The sequence below is a fragment of the Protomyctophum parallelum genome, assembly GCF_964188405.1.
Source record: "Protomyctophum parallelum genome assembly, chromosome: 22".
Taxonomy (NCBI): Eukaryota; Metazoa; Chordata; class Actinopteri; order Myctophiformes; family Myctophidae; genus Protomyctophum; species Protomyctophum parallelum.
In genome coordinates this window covers 11,913,976-11,931,158 of record NC_139714.1, presented here as the reverse complement: position 1 = coordinate 11,931,158, position 17,183 = coordinate 11,913,976, and the positions used below count along the sequence as shown (strand labels likewise).

Genomic DNA, 17,183 nt, shown 5'->3' with positions numbered 1-17,183 from the left:
CACAGAGTGCCGCACTACAAGCTTATAGATCTGCTATGTTTTCGTGAAAGTGTGTGCAAATCTTTGAATATTATATTCTTTCCCAGCGAGCGTTTTTAACCGATTACATGCTGCCATCTGGTGGCTAAACTCGGTGGTATTGCCGGAATCCTGCAGAAAAGCTGTCAAAACAGTTTTGACAGCTGTGAAAGAGTGCGTGATTGTGTAATGACACATAGCTCCAGTCTGTGCCGTCTTCTCTCTTCTTCTTAAGTTCTAAACATGGTCGTGTAAGTGGAGATTTGGGCTATTCGATGACTATTAATTCTGGATTAAATCACATTAAAGAAAGATTTTTGGGGTTGGCAAAGGAGGGTTTTAAGGTTTAACCCAGAGAAATCGAAGGTCTGGAAAATATTGTGTTAACTCATATCTTTACTTCTGGGAGGTCCCTGGAACAACACATTTTCAGATGGGGGTCCACAGCCAAATGCATATTATTTAGAAGACGCGAATCTGGTCTTAAAGGGATAAGTCAAGTTACGGAGTCAAGCCCCACCGTGCAGACCCAGACATCCAGACAGAGACACACTTTGATTAGCTAATGGATGTTGACATGTGTGTCTGTGTAAGCTCCATTATCGTCCCATCGCCAGACCCTGTGCAGCGTCTCGGGCACGGCTGCCTTGCTGCACTGGTTCTCCACCTGTGGGTCGGGACCTCCAGAGGAGCCCCACGTGCGCTGTGGGGGGTCCCCACGTGCGCTGTGGGGGGTCCCCACGTGCGCTGTGGGGGGTCCCCATGTGCGCTGTGGGGGGTCCCCAGATGAGAGTGAAGTGACAATTTAAGGCTTTTTAAGACCTTTTTAAGGGACCATGCCCAAAGGGACAATACTTATTGTATTTGTCTGGGTTTTTTTTGTCCTCTTTTAGCCTTCATCTCCGGCCATAAATAGCAGTTATGGCTGAACCGTGAGTATCAGAGTAGTCTTTAAATTCGGCACAATACAGTAATTACCATTAATTAATTTGCAATGCCTTAATTCGATTGATTTTCTTTGATCGACTCCCAGCCCTAATTTAATTTAAACATGGGGATATACGAGGATTCTGCCCCAACAGCGGTTCGACGGTTACCCGAAAAAGGCTTTAGCGTTTCAACCACGCACACCGTTCAAACGGAATGGCTCTCTCAGCATGGTTGGAATGAAAAAAAAAGGGAGCGGGGTTGAAGGAAAGGAAAGGGAGCGGGGTTGAATGCCTGTGGAGGTGCAGCGCCAGTCATTTAGCCGTGCCATTAGATCTCCAATTCACACTTTTATCTCCGAGGTCATCGTTGAGAGAGCATTGTTTCCATAGTAACCCCAGCGACTCTGGTCTCGACAATGTGTACGGGAGGAGGTTAAAGAGAATGACGACAAGGCGGATAGTGGTGGTGGAGATGATTGGCGTTGAGACAAAAAAAACCTTAATGAGTACATTCTACGGGGCGGGAACCCCTTTTGGTGTTAGCATTATGTTATGCTTTAGCTATTGAAAAATAGCAGATCTACAAGCTCCCACCGAGTGGCGCACTTTTAGAATCTGATCTCAGGTCAAAATGGGTTAAAGGAGCATTCAGTGATTTGGGTGATTTGAAAAAAAAAAGAAAAAAAGAAAAACGGTCCGCTCCGGTAACAAGATAATATTATGCACATGCTCTACAGTGGGGAGACAGGCCAACAGCACACGTCACACACCAAGGCCCGCCCCGCTCGATCCTGATTGGAGGAAGGCCCCCTCTATCCTGATTAGATGAAGGCTTTCTCACCCACCACCAAAGCTGAAACTAGGGTTTTTTGACCCCTGCAGTTCACTGGGGATAGGGAGGAACTAATTATATGTGTAGGAGCCATCTTATTTGATTTGACATATTCGTGACCAAATGGCGCCCCCACTGGTTGCCTTGAGAAATGGCACCATGGTTCCCTTTAATTAAGCCACAGGCCCACAGCTGTAGGTGGAAAGACGCCAGTAGAGTTACAGATTTCAACAGCTCGCACGCAACGCAACGCAAACAGCGCAGTTAAAAGAAAAGAAAGGAAAGAAAGAAAGAAAGAAAGAAAAGTAGCTTACTTTATTATTTGTTTAATATGGAACCCTGCGCTCGTCTGTTTTTTGAGACCTTTATTTAGTTTATGTCTGGAGCCTGTTCTTGTTTTGTTTGCCCCGTTTATTTTGAAACTATTACACTCACACAACACAAACTCCTACCATAACATCAACCTGTTGCAGTCATCAATCACCATCGACAAACTACAAGTGAGTAAACAACAAGACGCCCATGTCACAAAGTGTGAGCCCGTTGCTAAACCGTATATATCTGGTGATGTAAGAAAGAAAGGCATATTGGCCCTACATTCAAGTTGAAATCTTCTCTGATACGGACACAAGTATTGAATTTGGATCGATTGGGAGGATCTAACGATAATGGATGTGTCACGCTATTGAAGCTAATGAAATAAGCGCTGCTGTTGTATTCTAAATACGGACTATAAGTTTGGATCTGGAAAATAAGCGCTGCTGTTGTATTCTAAATACGGACGTCACGTCACGTTTTGATGTCTGTAAATGGAGCGGAGAAATTACTCCAGTGTGAAAGAGAGACAGCGCATGAAGATGTTGTTCATGCTTCTGATAAAAGTGCACCAGCAATTGAGGGTAAAAGGCAAGTGAAGCCTACACCAAAGGCACTTGAAGCTAATTATGCAAAACAATGCAATGCACGAAAAAATAAACTTGGACAGCTCACAAACAAACAAAATGTATTACAAGCACTCATGGTTGATCACAAAAACCTTGCATTAGTTAAACAAGAGTACGATGAATTTAGTACTAAAACAAACGATTTCAAATCACTTCACAATTCTGTACAGCATTTATTATTAGAAGAAGAGGCCTTAGAGGATCATGAGCAGTGGTATAAGCCTAAACTTCAAAGCATATGTCAATTTCATGACAAAGTTATATCATGGATGAATAATGCCCCTGCTGTTATGGCACAAGTCCCACCAGAAGTGACACCGGATGTTCAACTTCAAGTGACACAAGCAATTAGTGTGAAATCACTGTCAAAATCAATCGATAATGTTTCAATTGGCATGATAAGCAGAAAGAAAACAGCTACAAGCTCCTCTGTATTGAGGGAGGCAGAGGCTGAAAGGGCAGCTCTAGTTGCACGTGCTGCTGCTCTTAAGCAAAGACGAGCATTTGAATTACAGGAGGCACAGCTCAAAGCCAAAAGAGAAGCCTTTGAATTGGAAGTTGAACTCGCAGCCGCTGATGCCAAATTGAAAGCATTAAATATCGGTAAACATGTAGACACTAACTTAATTAACCCATTAATCCACATCAATGAATATTTTGCCTCAATGCAATCTTTACCAGTAGACAGCCAGAAGGTTGATAATTATTATAGATTGGATGATGAAGAGGAAGATGATGTTGATGATGAGGATGATGGTGAATATGACGATGACGATGATGATGATGATGATGACATTGATGACTATGATGAAGAGCAAGGAGCTACTTCACATCCACCACAGAGACAAAGGTCTCAGCATGCCCCTCGTAGCCAATCACGGCAGCCACAGAGACAAATGTCTCAACATGCCCCTAGTAGCCAATCACGGCAGCCACCGAGACAAATGTCTAAGCAGCGTTCACGGTCACGCTTGCCTGTTTCTCACCAACAACCCCCGCAGCCTAACCCAAACATTGGCTTGCAAGATGGTGCTCGGGTTAATGTACAAGCAGGTGTAGGCATGATAGAAATTATGAGAAAACAAAATGAAATCACTGAAATGTTAGTTCAAGAACAGAGGTTCTCACTCTTGCCATCTAGAGAAATTCCTGTCTTTAGAGGTGACCCCTTGAGCTACATTTCTTTCATTAGAACGTTTGAACACTGTATAGAAAGCAAGACAAGCAATGACAGAGATAGACTTCTCTTCCTAGAACAGTTCACCGATGGGCAACCAAAGGCAATTGTGAGGAGCTGCCTCCACATGGATTCCCAAAGAGGCTATGTAAAAGCAAAACGTCTGCTACGCAAACACTTTGGGAATGAGGTGCTTATTGCTTCTGCCTACCAGGAAAAGATTCTGAATTGGGATGTAATCCGTTCAGAAGATAGCAAAGCCCTACACAAATTCTCACTCTTCTTGAGAACATGCTGTAATGCTATGAGCAATAACGAAATTCTACAAGACATGAACAATCCAACACACCTGAAATCAGTCTTATCAAAGCTACCATTCAGGCACAGAGAGAGGTGGAGAACCGTGGCATATGATTATCATGAACGCACACACAGAAGAGCCAAGTTTCCACAACTCGTCAACTTCATTGAAAGACAAGCAAACATTGCTGTAGACCCTCTCTTTGGAGAAATCCAAGATACAAAACAGAAAGACAAGAAACCAAACTTGAAATCCATTCCCGTTTCATCACACCCTAAAAGCAGTTATAAAAGCAGTTTTGCCACAGTAACAGAATCACAAGAACCTAAGTCTCAGTCAAACAACTCTACATCCACCTCACAGAAATCGTGTTTCTTTTGTAAAGGCAATCACAGCACAGATCTGTGCAAAGATTTTGATAAAAAGATGCACAAAGATAAGGTTGAATTCTTCAAAGCCAATGGCCTATGTTTCGGATGTGTAACTCAAGGCCACTTGAGTAAATCTTGTACGAAAAGACTAACTTGTAAAATTTGCACAAAAAAGCATCCTTCTGTGTTGCACATTGAATTTAAGAAAGACTCAGTTAAAGGTCAAGCAAGTCCAGCCACTGATAGCATGTCAGTAAGCAGTGCATTAGTCACCATGGAAAGGCCCATCCATACCGGGGCCGGTGACCAGCAAAAATTATCAATTGTCCCTGTGCAAGTTAAATTAACTAATTCCAACCAAATTCTCAAAACGTATGCTTTCCTTGATCCAGGAAGCACTGGAACCTTTTGTACAGACGCTTTAAGGAAGCAACTGAATGCCAAAGCAACACCAACTCGAATCCTACTTCGAACCCTAGGACAAGAAAAGGTCATAAATATCAACAGAATCAATGGACTGGAACTGTCAAGTCTTGAAGGAAAAGATTTCCTAAAACTGCCACCACTTTACACTCAAAAAGAAATTCCTGTAACCAACAAGCAAATTCCCACTCAGGTTGATGTGCAAGAATGGGACTACCTAAAAGAGGTCAAGTTACCATATATTGATGCAGATATTGGACTCCTGATTGGTAATGATGCAGCTAAGTTTATGGAACCTTGGGCAGTAATTAATAGTAAGGGTAATGGGCCCTATGCAGTAAAGACAAGACTTGGATGGGTGGTTAATGGGCTACTAAACGAACCCACAATGAGCTGTAAGCAGCCAACCCATATTTTCAGTAACCGCATATCTATAATAAATTTGAATGACCTCATGATCCAACAGTTCAATTATGATTTTCCAGAAAAGGGTTACGAAGAGAAGGCAGAAATGTCTATAGAAGATAAAAGATTCATGCAAATCATGTCTGACTCCACTCAAATGAAAGATGGTCATTACCAAATAAACCTTCCCTTCAAACAGAAAGATGTTGCAATGCCCAACAACCGCCATCTGGCAGAGCAGCGTGTCATGTCGCTAAAGAGGAAGTTCAAGAAAGATCCTGAATTCCACAAAGAATACACTGACTTTCTTCAAAGTGTCATTCAAAAGGGACACGCTGAAGCTGTACCTCAAAGACAGTTAAAACCTGAGGAAGGAAGAACATGGTACTTGCCTCACCATGGTGTACGCCACCCAAAGAAGCACAAACTTCGTGTAGTCTTTGATTGTTCTGCGTCATTCCAAGGTACATCATTAAACGATGAGCTTATTCAAGGCCCAAATCTAACCAACACACTGCTGGGTGTCTTAATCCGCTTTAGACAAGAGCCAGTAGCAATGATGGCAGATGTAGAAGGCATGTTTCATCAAGTGAAAGTCACACCATCTGACAAAGACTTCCTGAGATTCCTATGGTGGCCGAATGGTGACTTCAGTCAAAGCCTAGTAGAGTACAGAATGACAGTGCATTTATTTGGTGCAACATCCTCATCCAGTGTTGCTAGTTATGCCGTAAGAAGGACTGCTGAAGATAATAAAGACAAGTTCTCAGCAGAGGCAGTTAATACTGTCAAAGATAACTTTTATGTCGATGACTGTCTGAAGGCTATGCCAAATAAGAAGGATGGCATAGAACTATCTAAAGAACTGAGAACCATGTGTGCTCAAGGAGGTTTCCGCCTAACCAAATGGGTAAGCAACAGCCGCACTGTGCTGGCCTCTATTCCAGAAGAAGAGCGAGCCACAGAGGTAAAAGACATTGACTTGGATCAAAAGAACCTACCGGTCGAACGGGCCCTTGGAGTGCAGTGGAATGTGGAGGAGGATACGTTCAGGATTCAAGTGAACTTGAAAAATCAACCCTACACAAGAAGAGGGATTCTTTCCACTGTAAGTTCAGTGTACGACCCACTGGGGTTCTTGGCTCCGTTCACATTCACTGCTAAGCACATCTTGCAGCAGTTATGCCAACTGAATTATGGATGGGATGACAGGATTCCAGATGCCTTTGGTCTCACATGGCATAAATGGCTCACTGGACTAAAGCAGATGGAGAACTTCAACATTCCAAGATGTATTAGATCTGAAGAATTTGGCAAGATCAAGTCAGCCCAACTTCATCACTTCTGTGATGCAAGTGAGACAGGATACGGTACTGTCACCTACCTGAAAATGACCAATGCTCAAAACCAAATTAACATCTCTTTGATCATGGCAAAGGCAAGAGTTGCCCCCTTGAAACAAGTCACAATACCAAGAATGGAACTCACAGCTGCAGTACTTGCAGTGAAAGTGAACAGGATGCTGCAGACCGAATTACACCTTCCACTCAGAAAGGCTGTGTTTTGGACAGACAGTACAGCAGTCTTGAAATATATCAGAAACGATACAAAGAGGTTTCAGACCTTTGTGGCCAACAGAGTCGGCATTATAAGAGAACACTCTTCTATTGAGCAGTGGAGATACTTAAGCACCAAGATCAACCCTGCAGACCATGTGTCCCGAGGTCTCACAGCTGAGGCATTTTTAAAGTGTGAAAGTTGGAAGAAGGGACCAGACTTCCTACAGGAAAAGGAAGAGACGTGGCCTAACTTACCTGCTGATCTCACCTCCATACCAGCCGACGATCCTGAAATCAAAAAAGAGAAGGTTACAGTCAATACCATCCAGACGACAGATCCAGATGCTACTAGCACTCTGATACATCACTACTCAAGTTTCGACAGATTGAAAAGAGCTGTAGCATGGATGCTGAAGTTAAGAACTCACCTTTTGCAGCTGAGTAGTAAAAGAAAAGACCTAATGCAAATTCAAGACTCAAACCCAGACAAGCAAAGACAATTGATTCAAGTAGAAATGAAAAGATTCAAAAACACTCTAAGAGTACACAACCTGTCACTGAATGAACTGGACAAGGCAGAGACAGCTGTTGTACAATTCTGTCAAAGGCAAGGATTTCAAGAGGAAATCGAAACGCTACAGAAAGGAAGTTTGAACGTGCGAAAAGACAGTTCAATCTACAAGCTTGATCCCAAACTTGACCAAAGGGTATTAAGAGTGGGTGGGAGATTAAGCAGATCAGCCATGCCGGAAACTGCAAAGCACCCTGCCATCCTCCCAAAAGACCACCATTTGTCTAAACTCATTCTTCGAAAGATCCATCAGCAAGTAGGACACAGTGGGAGAAACCACATGCTCTCCCTACTGAGACAAAAGTATTGGATTCCATGTGCCAATTCATTGTCAAGAAAGATTATCTCTAAATGTGTGACCTGTAGACGTCTCAATGCATCTGTTGGAGAACAGAAGATGGCAGACCTGCCAAGAGATAGGATAACACCTGACCTACCACCTTTCACACAAGTAGGAGTAGATTATTTCGGACCCATTGAAATCAAAAGAGGCCGTACCACAGTCAAAAGATATGGAGTCATTTTCACATGTTTAATCAATAGAGCAGTACATCTTGAGGTGGCCCATTCTTTAGATACAGACTCGTGCATAAATGCACTCAGGCGTTTTATTGCTCGAAGAGGCCAAGTGACTGAAATTCGTTCAGATAATGGGACCAATTTCATATCCACTGAAAAGGAGCTAAAGGAATCTTTGAAGACATGGAACTTGAACAAAATAGAAAGATCTCTACAACAGAAAGGAGTCAAATGGACCTTTAATCCACCCGCCGGCGCCCATCATGGTGGTGTATGGGAAAGGATTATACGTTTGCTTAAAAAGACCTTGCTATCAGTCACCAAACAGCAAACTTTGAATGATGAAAGTCTCCATACAGTCATGTGTGAAGTGGAAGCCATACTTAACAGCCGCCCACTCACAACAGTCTCGAATGACCCCAATGACCTGGAAGCACTAACACCGAATCATCTGTTAACTCTTAAGAAACAGCCGATCCTTCCACCAGGAGTGTTCCAGGCCGAGGATGTATATGCAAAGCGCCGTTGGAGGCAAGTGCAATACCTGTCGGATCTATTTTGGACAAGATGGATAAAAGAATACCTACCTATTATGAATGTACGTCAAAAATGGAACCGCATCCGCAGGAACTTTGAAGAGGGAGACATTGTGATCATAGCTGACACAAATGCACCAAGAGGATCCTGGATGCTGGCTAGAGTCCTGGAAACAATGCCAGACTCAAGAGGACTTGTGAGAAGTGTACGTCTTCAGACAAAAACCAGCGTGCTCGACAGGCCCATCAGCAAGATTTGCCTGCTGGTGCCGAAGTCAAATTGAAGAAGCACCAAGATTTAGGCAGGCACATAACACCATGCCTGTTTCCCCCCTCACAAGTATTTATTTTGATTTTGAACCTTTTGGTATGGCTCCAGTTTATTTTGATTTTATATTGTTATTAGAGCATGCCCATAACAATAGGGGCCGGTTATGTAGGAGCCATCTTATTTGATTTGACATATTCGTGACCAAATGGCGCCCCCACTGGTTGCCTTGAGAAATGGCACCATGGTTCCCTTTAATTAAGCCACAGGCCCACAGCTGTAGGTGGAAAGACGCCAGTAGAGTTACAGATTTCAACAGCTCGCACGCAACGCAACGCAAACAGCGCAGTTAAAAGAAAAGAAAGGAAAGAAAGAAAGAAAGAAAGAAAAGTAGCTTACTTTATTATTTGTTTAATATGGAACCCTGCGCTCGTCTGTTTTTTGAGACCTTTATTTAGTTTATGTCTGGAGCCTGTTCTTGTTTTGTTTGCCCCGTTTATTTTGAAACTATTACACTCACACAACACAAACTCCTACCATAACATCAACCTGTTGCAGTCATCAATCACCATCGACAAACTACAAGTGAGTAAACAACAAGACGCCCATGTCACAAAGTGTGAGCCCGTTGCTAAACCGTATATATCTGGTGATGTAAGAAAGAAAGGCATATTGGCCCTACAATATGGTCAGCACACTCTATAGAGTGTCGCAGTCCCGTCCCCTTTTTCATGATGACGCCAGGCCTAGAAAATAATTTCCAATGCATTTTTCCCCATAGACATTTCAAAAAGTATTTATTTAAAGACCTTTTAAGCGACGTACAAAGCCAACTCGAGTCGTGACAAATCATGACAATAAACACAATATTTTGGACCAAACAAATAATTACAAAGGGATCAACTTCCAGGGAACTTCCAGACCCACAGGAACGCGCCCAGGGTGCCAGCCCAGTTCCGGCGAGCCGCCCCACGTCCGAAACGGTTGAGAAATGACAGAGTTACTGTGTGGGGGAATTAGCATTTAGCAGACACCTCTTCCTCTTCCTCTCTCTCTCCCTCCCCCTCCCCCCCCCCCCCTCTCTCTCTCTCTGTAATTAGCAAGCAACAGCGCAACACTATCTCTCTCTCTCTGTGTTTCTAGCACAACAGCGCCACTTTTGCCCCTACTGGTACTCTAAACATAGTGACATAGGTTTGAGTGGTTGCACCACTCAAAAATTGTAGCTTTGAATAATAGAGGCTGGCATATCGTGGTGGAGACCCTAACCTAACCCTTGATGCTGAATGCCAAGCACGGAGGCATTGGGTCCCACAGTCTGTGGCATGACCCCGGCACGGGGGATCTAACCCCGCCCTAAATATCTGGGCGGACACTTAACCACAGGGCCACTGAGCAGGTCATGCACACACAATGACACACGCGCACACACACAGGCGCTACCCTTCATTCTGCAGGGAAGTCATTAGTGGCTAGCGTGCTGGTATAGCTCTAACCCTCATTAGCTCACACAAATGAGGGGTTAGAGGATCATGGACTACAAGTGGGAAACTCACAAACACACATTGTGCACATGGGCAAGTAATTGCGCGCACGTGCACGCACACACAGGTTTGTATTACTATACTTGTGGGGCAAGTATACTTGTGAGGCAAAAAGAGAAAAACAAAACGACACGAAGACAATGTAATGTTGGCATCAACGCACGCACACGCGCGCGCACACACACACACACACACACACACACACAGGTGACAGAGTGCGTGTCTCTTACCTTAATGATCTCATCGATGAAGCAGACATGAGTGACAGGGTCTCTCTTCTTGGCGAGGACCTTCTGCAGATGCTGCACCTGGTGACACAAACAGGGGTGGGACGATATGGGTATACCTCACGATACGATGTACTGTATGTGGCGATATTAGGCCCTCGATAATGAAAGTATCACGATATTCCATATATTGCGATAAATCGATATATTGCAAGAGATTTCCATCAACGATATATATCACGATAACTGCAACTGGAAGTAGGACTAAAACTGAAATAGAAATTTGCTGCCAAAAACAACACTGCTGTATACTGCTCACTGTGTATCTGTAACTGTGGAACTCTAACTGCTGTGTTGCGGTGTTGCCTCTGGACGACTGAAATACACTGTGGGGATCAATAAAGGTATCCATCTATCCGTCTTGGCATTCTTTCTCTCGGCCAATTTAATCTCGCCCCTTTTTCTCGGCAAAATCAACTGTAGGTTTAGTCGACTAAAACCAGACTCAAACTAAAACATTTCAGGTGACAAAAAACACGACCAAAACTAAATGGAATTTAATTCAAAAGACCGACATCTTTGTCAACATCCACACTGTGCTGTTACCTGTCTGCAGGCAGCACAGATCTGGTCCATCAGCTTTTCAAGGTTGGTCCAAAGAGCAGCGCGGAAAGCTGCAGTGTTCCCCGGAGTGGGCATCACCGCTCTGCCCGGAGCACCTGCGGAGAGAGAGAGAGAGAGACATAACCATGAATGAAGACTAACAAGACTGCCAGACATTGCATGCAGCAGCCCATGTATGTATGTATGTATGTCGAACATTACCAACCCTAACCTCAGTTTTAACTGGCCATGTATGTCGGACTCCGTCTCCTCAGCCTTAATCAGCCATGCATGTCGGACATCCAGTTTTAACCAGCCATGGTGTGAAACTTTACTTTATCAGCATCCCCTCCCCATATTTTTGTCAGAAGCCCTTGACAGATGATTTCACCATTCTGCTACCAAAGATGTTTTATAATTACATATGAGAAACACAAACGGTGACCTCTGACTGGTTGTGCACAATGCGCAGTGGCATCGCCCCGTTGAAAATAGACCACCTACGACCTCAGAGCTTGTAGATCTGGTAAATGGTGCATTTATATAGCAAGGCGGATAGATCCACACACATCCATACACCGATGGCGGAGGAAACCATGCAAGGCACCAACCTGCTCATTGGGAGCATTTAGGGGTTCTTTAAGGACACTTCGACACTAACTCTGGGGGAGCCCGGGATAAGTCGTAGGCCCTAGCAGGCACCGTTGTAGGACAGAGTATATAAACCAGGATTGACACATATCAGAGGCTGAGACACTATTTTTAGGGAACATCACACAAGGCGTTCTAGAATCCCAAGCTGGGACTGTGCAGTGGTGTGTTTCTTAGCGGTCAGTGTCTCTCAAAATAATAAAGTTTTTTATTTTCATTTCACCTTTTGTTTAACCAGGCAAAATGAACTAAGAGCAATTATATATATATATTAGGGATGCACCGAAAGGGAAATTCTTGGCCGAAACCGAATACCGAATATAGGAAAGTTGGCCGAAAACCGAATACCGAATAGCCGAATACATATTTGTTGTAAAGCTACCTGATTATGGCAAAACCTAACTTAAATAATAAACACTTATGGATCCATTAAAAAACATCTAATTAATTGGAGGCTTTGTGATGAATTAATCTCAATTAATCACATTTTAATCGCATATCAATAGGCCTATTTGACCTGAGCAGTGAGCTTTTTTTTTCTACATAAGCATAGGCAATAAAACAAGTAGTAATAATAATAGTGATAATAGTATTATTTATATAAAGCTTCTCTGAGTACTTAGACACTTTTCATGGAGAACATGAGAAAACAAATAAAAACAACTTTATTAGAGAAAAACTAAGACTATGGAATAAAATAAATTAAAGTGGAATGAGATAGCAATATTCCAGAGGTGGGTTTGAATTCATAGGTGGTGGCATGTCTCTGAGTTTTGGGAAGTGCATCGTTTTGACAGGTCTGCCTGCTGTGGACAGTGAAACCCTTCATGACCATTAAACATGGGCAGACGCAACGATACAGTATCATTGTGTGAGGTGTTGGGGAACGGATGGAAAGTACTGTTAAAACTAACGTTAGCTCCCATGCTATTGCTAGCTATAGCTTCCCTCGTCAACAGAACACCACCCGTCCACAGTGCTTGTGCCCGTGGATGGGAAATAAGATTTAAAAGGCTATGGAAGCTTGGATGAAAGCACAGATGTATGCAATAAAGTTGTGTCGGATCTGCCTGTGCATTGAAGCATTCCGTGACTGCTGCTCGTGTGTTGTGTTGTGACTGCTGCCTGCTGAGCTGATGCAAGAGCGTCATAAGCATGCGCCCTTCCTGCGCTGAAAGTAGCAGATCTACCCGTCGCAATGCACAGCGCGTTGGGCTTGTACATCTGTGTTTTTCCCGCAGTTTAGTTCGATTCACAACTTTAGGACCACTACTACTATTCGGTGATATATTTCGGCTTATTTGAGCCGAAACCGAATAGGCCGAAAATACATTTTTAGCCATTTTCGGCCGAATATTTTCGGTGGCCGAATTTTCGGTGCATCCCTAATATATATATATATATATATATATATATATATATATATATATTAATTGCCTCAGGATCAGACAGACATCACCTTCACCAACACTTCCTTCTTTCTGGTGCCCATAGAAACCTGAGGTGTGATCACTGCCAGTGATTACACAAGTAAGACGCGCAAACGCGGGAAGAGAACGCAGCTCGTGTGTGTGTGTGTGTGGTTGTTTGTGTGTGTGTGTGTGTGTTCTACAGCTGCGCCCTGTGTGTGTGTGTGTGTGTGTGTGTGTGTGTGTGCTACAGCTGCGCCCTCTGGTGGCGGGCGGGTGGTGTCACAGCGGGACAGACAGACAGACACACACACACACACACAGACAGACATGATCTGCAGGGTCTCATAGTTAGTGCTCAGTGCGTTCGCAATAACTCACAATGTGTCGCAGCGAAACACCTGAGTGCAACCAAACAAAGTTACTTTTTCTTTTCGTTCTACTGGATCTCTTCTCTACGCTAGTACCTCCCTAAACATTTTAGTCTAGTTTTTAATTTGTTGACAAAAATTGTCAATATATTTAGTCTCAGTTTTAGTTTTCGTAGGTAGACGGCGGAAAATTTGCATCATGATGAAGTTGACGAAATCAACACTGTTACACGCGCATATCGACATTAAATTAAATAGAAACGTAGCACAGCTCATAATGATAGTCTACCTCTGGTGTTGACAGGCTGCGTCAGGACCTTGATGTCCAGCGCGGCCGTCACATTGTCCTGGACGGTGGTTCGATAGCCTCCCACCACGCCGCCGATGGTCTCCTTCAGGCTGCCCAGGTTGTAGAACACCTGCAGGGCTGTGCCCACCTGGGTCGGGTTCTAGGGGGCCAGAGAGAGAGAGCACGGAATAACCCATTTAGACCATTATTTTTACTGTTGAAAAATAGCAAGAGTGCCCCGTAGATCTGCATTCTTTTTTAAATTGTGATAAGGGGGGGGGGGGTTCCCTGGAACAACATATTTTCAGATGGGGGTCCGAATACAGAGAATTCTGTGGGTCCTTGACATGAAAGAGTTTGAGGATTGATACATTTTTCAGAAAACTGTCAGGAATTGGAAGACATTTAGTATAATCTGGTCTCAGGTCTGAATGACTTGAAGACCTGGTGGCTATTTTGGTCATTTTATTTTAGTTTGAGTCTGAAACGGAAGGCTGTACATTTCTGCATCTCTTTAGGCGATGGGACGGTAGCTCTGCTATACGCACGGAGTTTGATTATTTATAAGTCAAACAATCGTTCAGCTCTACCAGTTTGCTGCTATGTGGCTTATTTCTAACCTATGTTTTCAGATACATATTTTACGATGTTGATTAACTTAACCCATTCTGACCGGGCACCCATTTTGGTGTCAGCATCATGTTGTGCTTTAGCTATTTAAAAATAGCAGATCTACAAGCTCATATCGCGCCACCGAGTGGCGCGATACGAGCTTCTAGGTCTGCTATTTTTGAAAAAAATCGAAGAACTACTGACATTTTTAGAATCTGATCTCAGGTCAGAATGGGTTAATAATGAAACTGTCAGGATGTAATAGACATTTTTAAAATCTGATCTCAGGTCAGAATGGGTTAACTTAACTAAAACGAGTAATACACTGTCTGTATGAATGAGATTAAAACGTAGTAGTTCTGTAATTAACAACAGCTGTGTTTTGAACGTACAGCAATGGGAATCAAACAGGTGAATGAAATCAAGCTTCATTTATATTCATGAAACACTCGACACATCATCACGCATCACGTTTTCATTCAAAGGAAGTAATTCAAATTGGCTTTTTATGGACTTTTGAGGTGGACATTTTCCCATTGTTAGGTATGCCCATTATGATGAAATAAAAGTGTGGAAAAACCTATTTTTCATTTCACTAAGTCTTTAAAGCAAATTATACAACAGGTATAGTTTTGAGGAAGACATCCGATTGGTTGAAATAGCCATCTGCCCGTGCTTCAAACCTGCGTATGAAGTGAGTCAAGTCAGTGGTGATACTCCGTGTGGGGTCCCCGGATGTTCCAGACCCACAGGAACGTGCCCAGGGGGGCGGCCCGGTGTCCGGCGAGCTGCCCCACGTCCGAAATAGTCGAGTTGGTGAAAACCAACCAACCGCTATTTCCATGCTCGGACACAGCCAGGGACCCAGGGACACACATAGCTGCACCACTCAAAAATCAGCTGTGCCAAAGAGACAGACACTCGAATGTCTTAGTTGCAATGAAATTGAGTCGATGTGTTTTTTAGTAACTGTTGTATAATCGCATTATTACACTCGACGGTGTGCTTTAGATTATTGGCACTTCAGCGCTGTTTAGTGTTTACGGAACTCAGCTAACGCAGGTGTGCCAATAATCACAGTAAAGCACACTCTCGTGTATTATTGCTGAAAAGAAATCTCATGATTGAAAGTTTCATGATGTGTCATACTAAACCTATGTTGCTGCTGATGTTCTGCATACAGCCAATTGGTTGAGGAAATCACAGCTTTGAGGCATTAACTCAATTGATTTTATGACATTTCTCAGACCATTCATGTTCATGGAAGATGCTTCTAAACGTATACTCTATTGCTAGTTTAATCACTTCAAAAATGCTCCCGACAGCCATTACTGCATGTCCCTCCATAAACAATATAAAATAAAGGCGAAAGCCACAAATATAAATAAATAAAAAAACCTGCAAGACTCACAAGACGTCGCTGCTATTTTCGGTGCATAACATGCTAACCCTAACCTCCCCATGTGGCAGCACACCTAAAACTAACCTTAACCCTCTCCCAACTCTTAACACACCCCTCACCAACCTTATGTCTAACCAATGCTATGTCTAACCAAAGGATGCATGACTGAAAGGGGTCATGGTGAGAGAGCAAGAACACCTTAGACTGGCAGCCATCCATGTCATGGTCATGGGACAATGCATTATGGTAGGATGAAATCAGGCTAATGGATTTGACAAATATGCATGTGCAAACGCAAGCGCACACGTGTGTGCACACACCCCGAGACACGCACGCACGCAGGCTGTCAGTGTGGCAGTGAGAGCAGAAGCTAGGTGAGATCGGCAGCTAAATATATACCTCTCTCACTTAGTGAATGAGAGTGGGGATGCATGGCCGTGTGTTATCTGTGCATATGTCAGTTCAACTCTCCAAGTCAATAATAGCATACGGATATTCTCTCAAGTTTTCCTCGTGACACACTGTATCCCAGGGGGGGGGGGGAGATTACATATTTACATAGCCTACCGTAGCATGATTCCATGCTAGAAGGCTTTATTACCTTTATTTGTAGTTGTTACGTCCCCACCAAAGAGGTCCAGGTGTTATTTTGTGCAAAAGTGCATTATTGGCTATTTCCACATAGCACTCAATGGGGTTTGGGGTTTTTGTGCTAATTCGCTTATTTCCATCGAAATAAGTAGTAAAGTGTGCCGCTTGGGATACTATTTACATTATGAAGAGAGGATATATACCAAAAAAACCTGATTTTTGACGGATGGAAATAAGCGAATTAGCACAACACCCCAATGCCCCATTATTAGGGGAAATAGCCAATAATGCGCTTTTGCACAAAATAACAGTGTAACTCAGGAGTGCCGTGGACAAAAATGGCATTCACAGGAGTGACCTGAGACTAAACCAAAAGAGGCTTTGAGAACCATTGCATAAGACACTGCATGTGTTTATGAAGAAGGAACTATTGACATGGAGGCACTGGCAAGTCTATGACGTTTAACCATTAGTTCCTCTGCAGTATCTGCTCCTCTCGGTCAATCCTGAAGAACTGACCGATGTGAACAGCTTGCATCACACTGCACTGAATTACATAGAACTGAAGAACTGACGGATGTGAACAGCCTGCATCACACTGCACTGAATTACATAGAACTGAAGAACTGAA

General features: G+C 43.3%; 1 protein-coding gene across 1 annotated transcript in view; it reads right to left on the bottom strand.

Moving 5' to 3' along the window:
* cog5 (component of oligomeric golgi complex 5) overlaps positions 1-17,183 on the bottom strand; it is a 93,382-nt gene that overhangs the window by 28,792 nt on the left and 47,407 nt on the right. The window contains exons 8-10 of the mRNA XM_083758092.1: positions 13,948-14,107; positions 11,231-11,343; positions 10,628-10,705 (exon numbers count right to left, since the gene is read on the bottom strand). Of these exons, the coding sequence (XP_083614218.1) occupies positions 10,628-10,705; positions 11,231-11,343; positions 13,948-14,107 (351 nt within the window). The remainder of the gene's footprint in view (positions 1-10,627; positions 10,706-11,230; positions 11,344-13,947; positions 14,108-17,183) is intronic.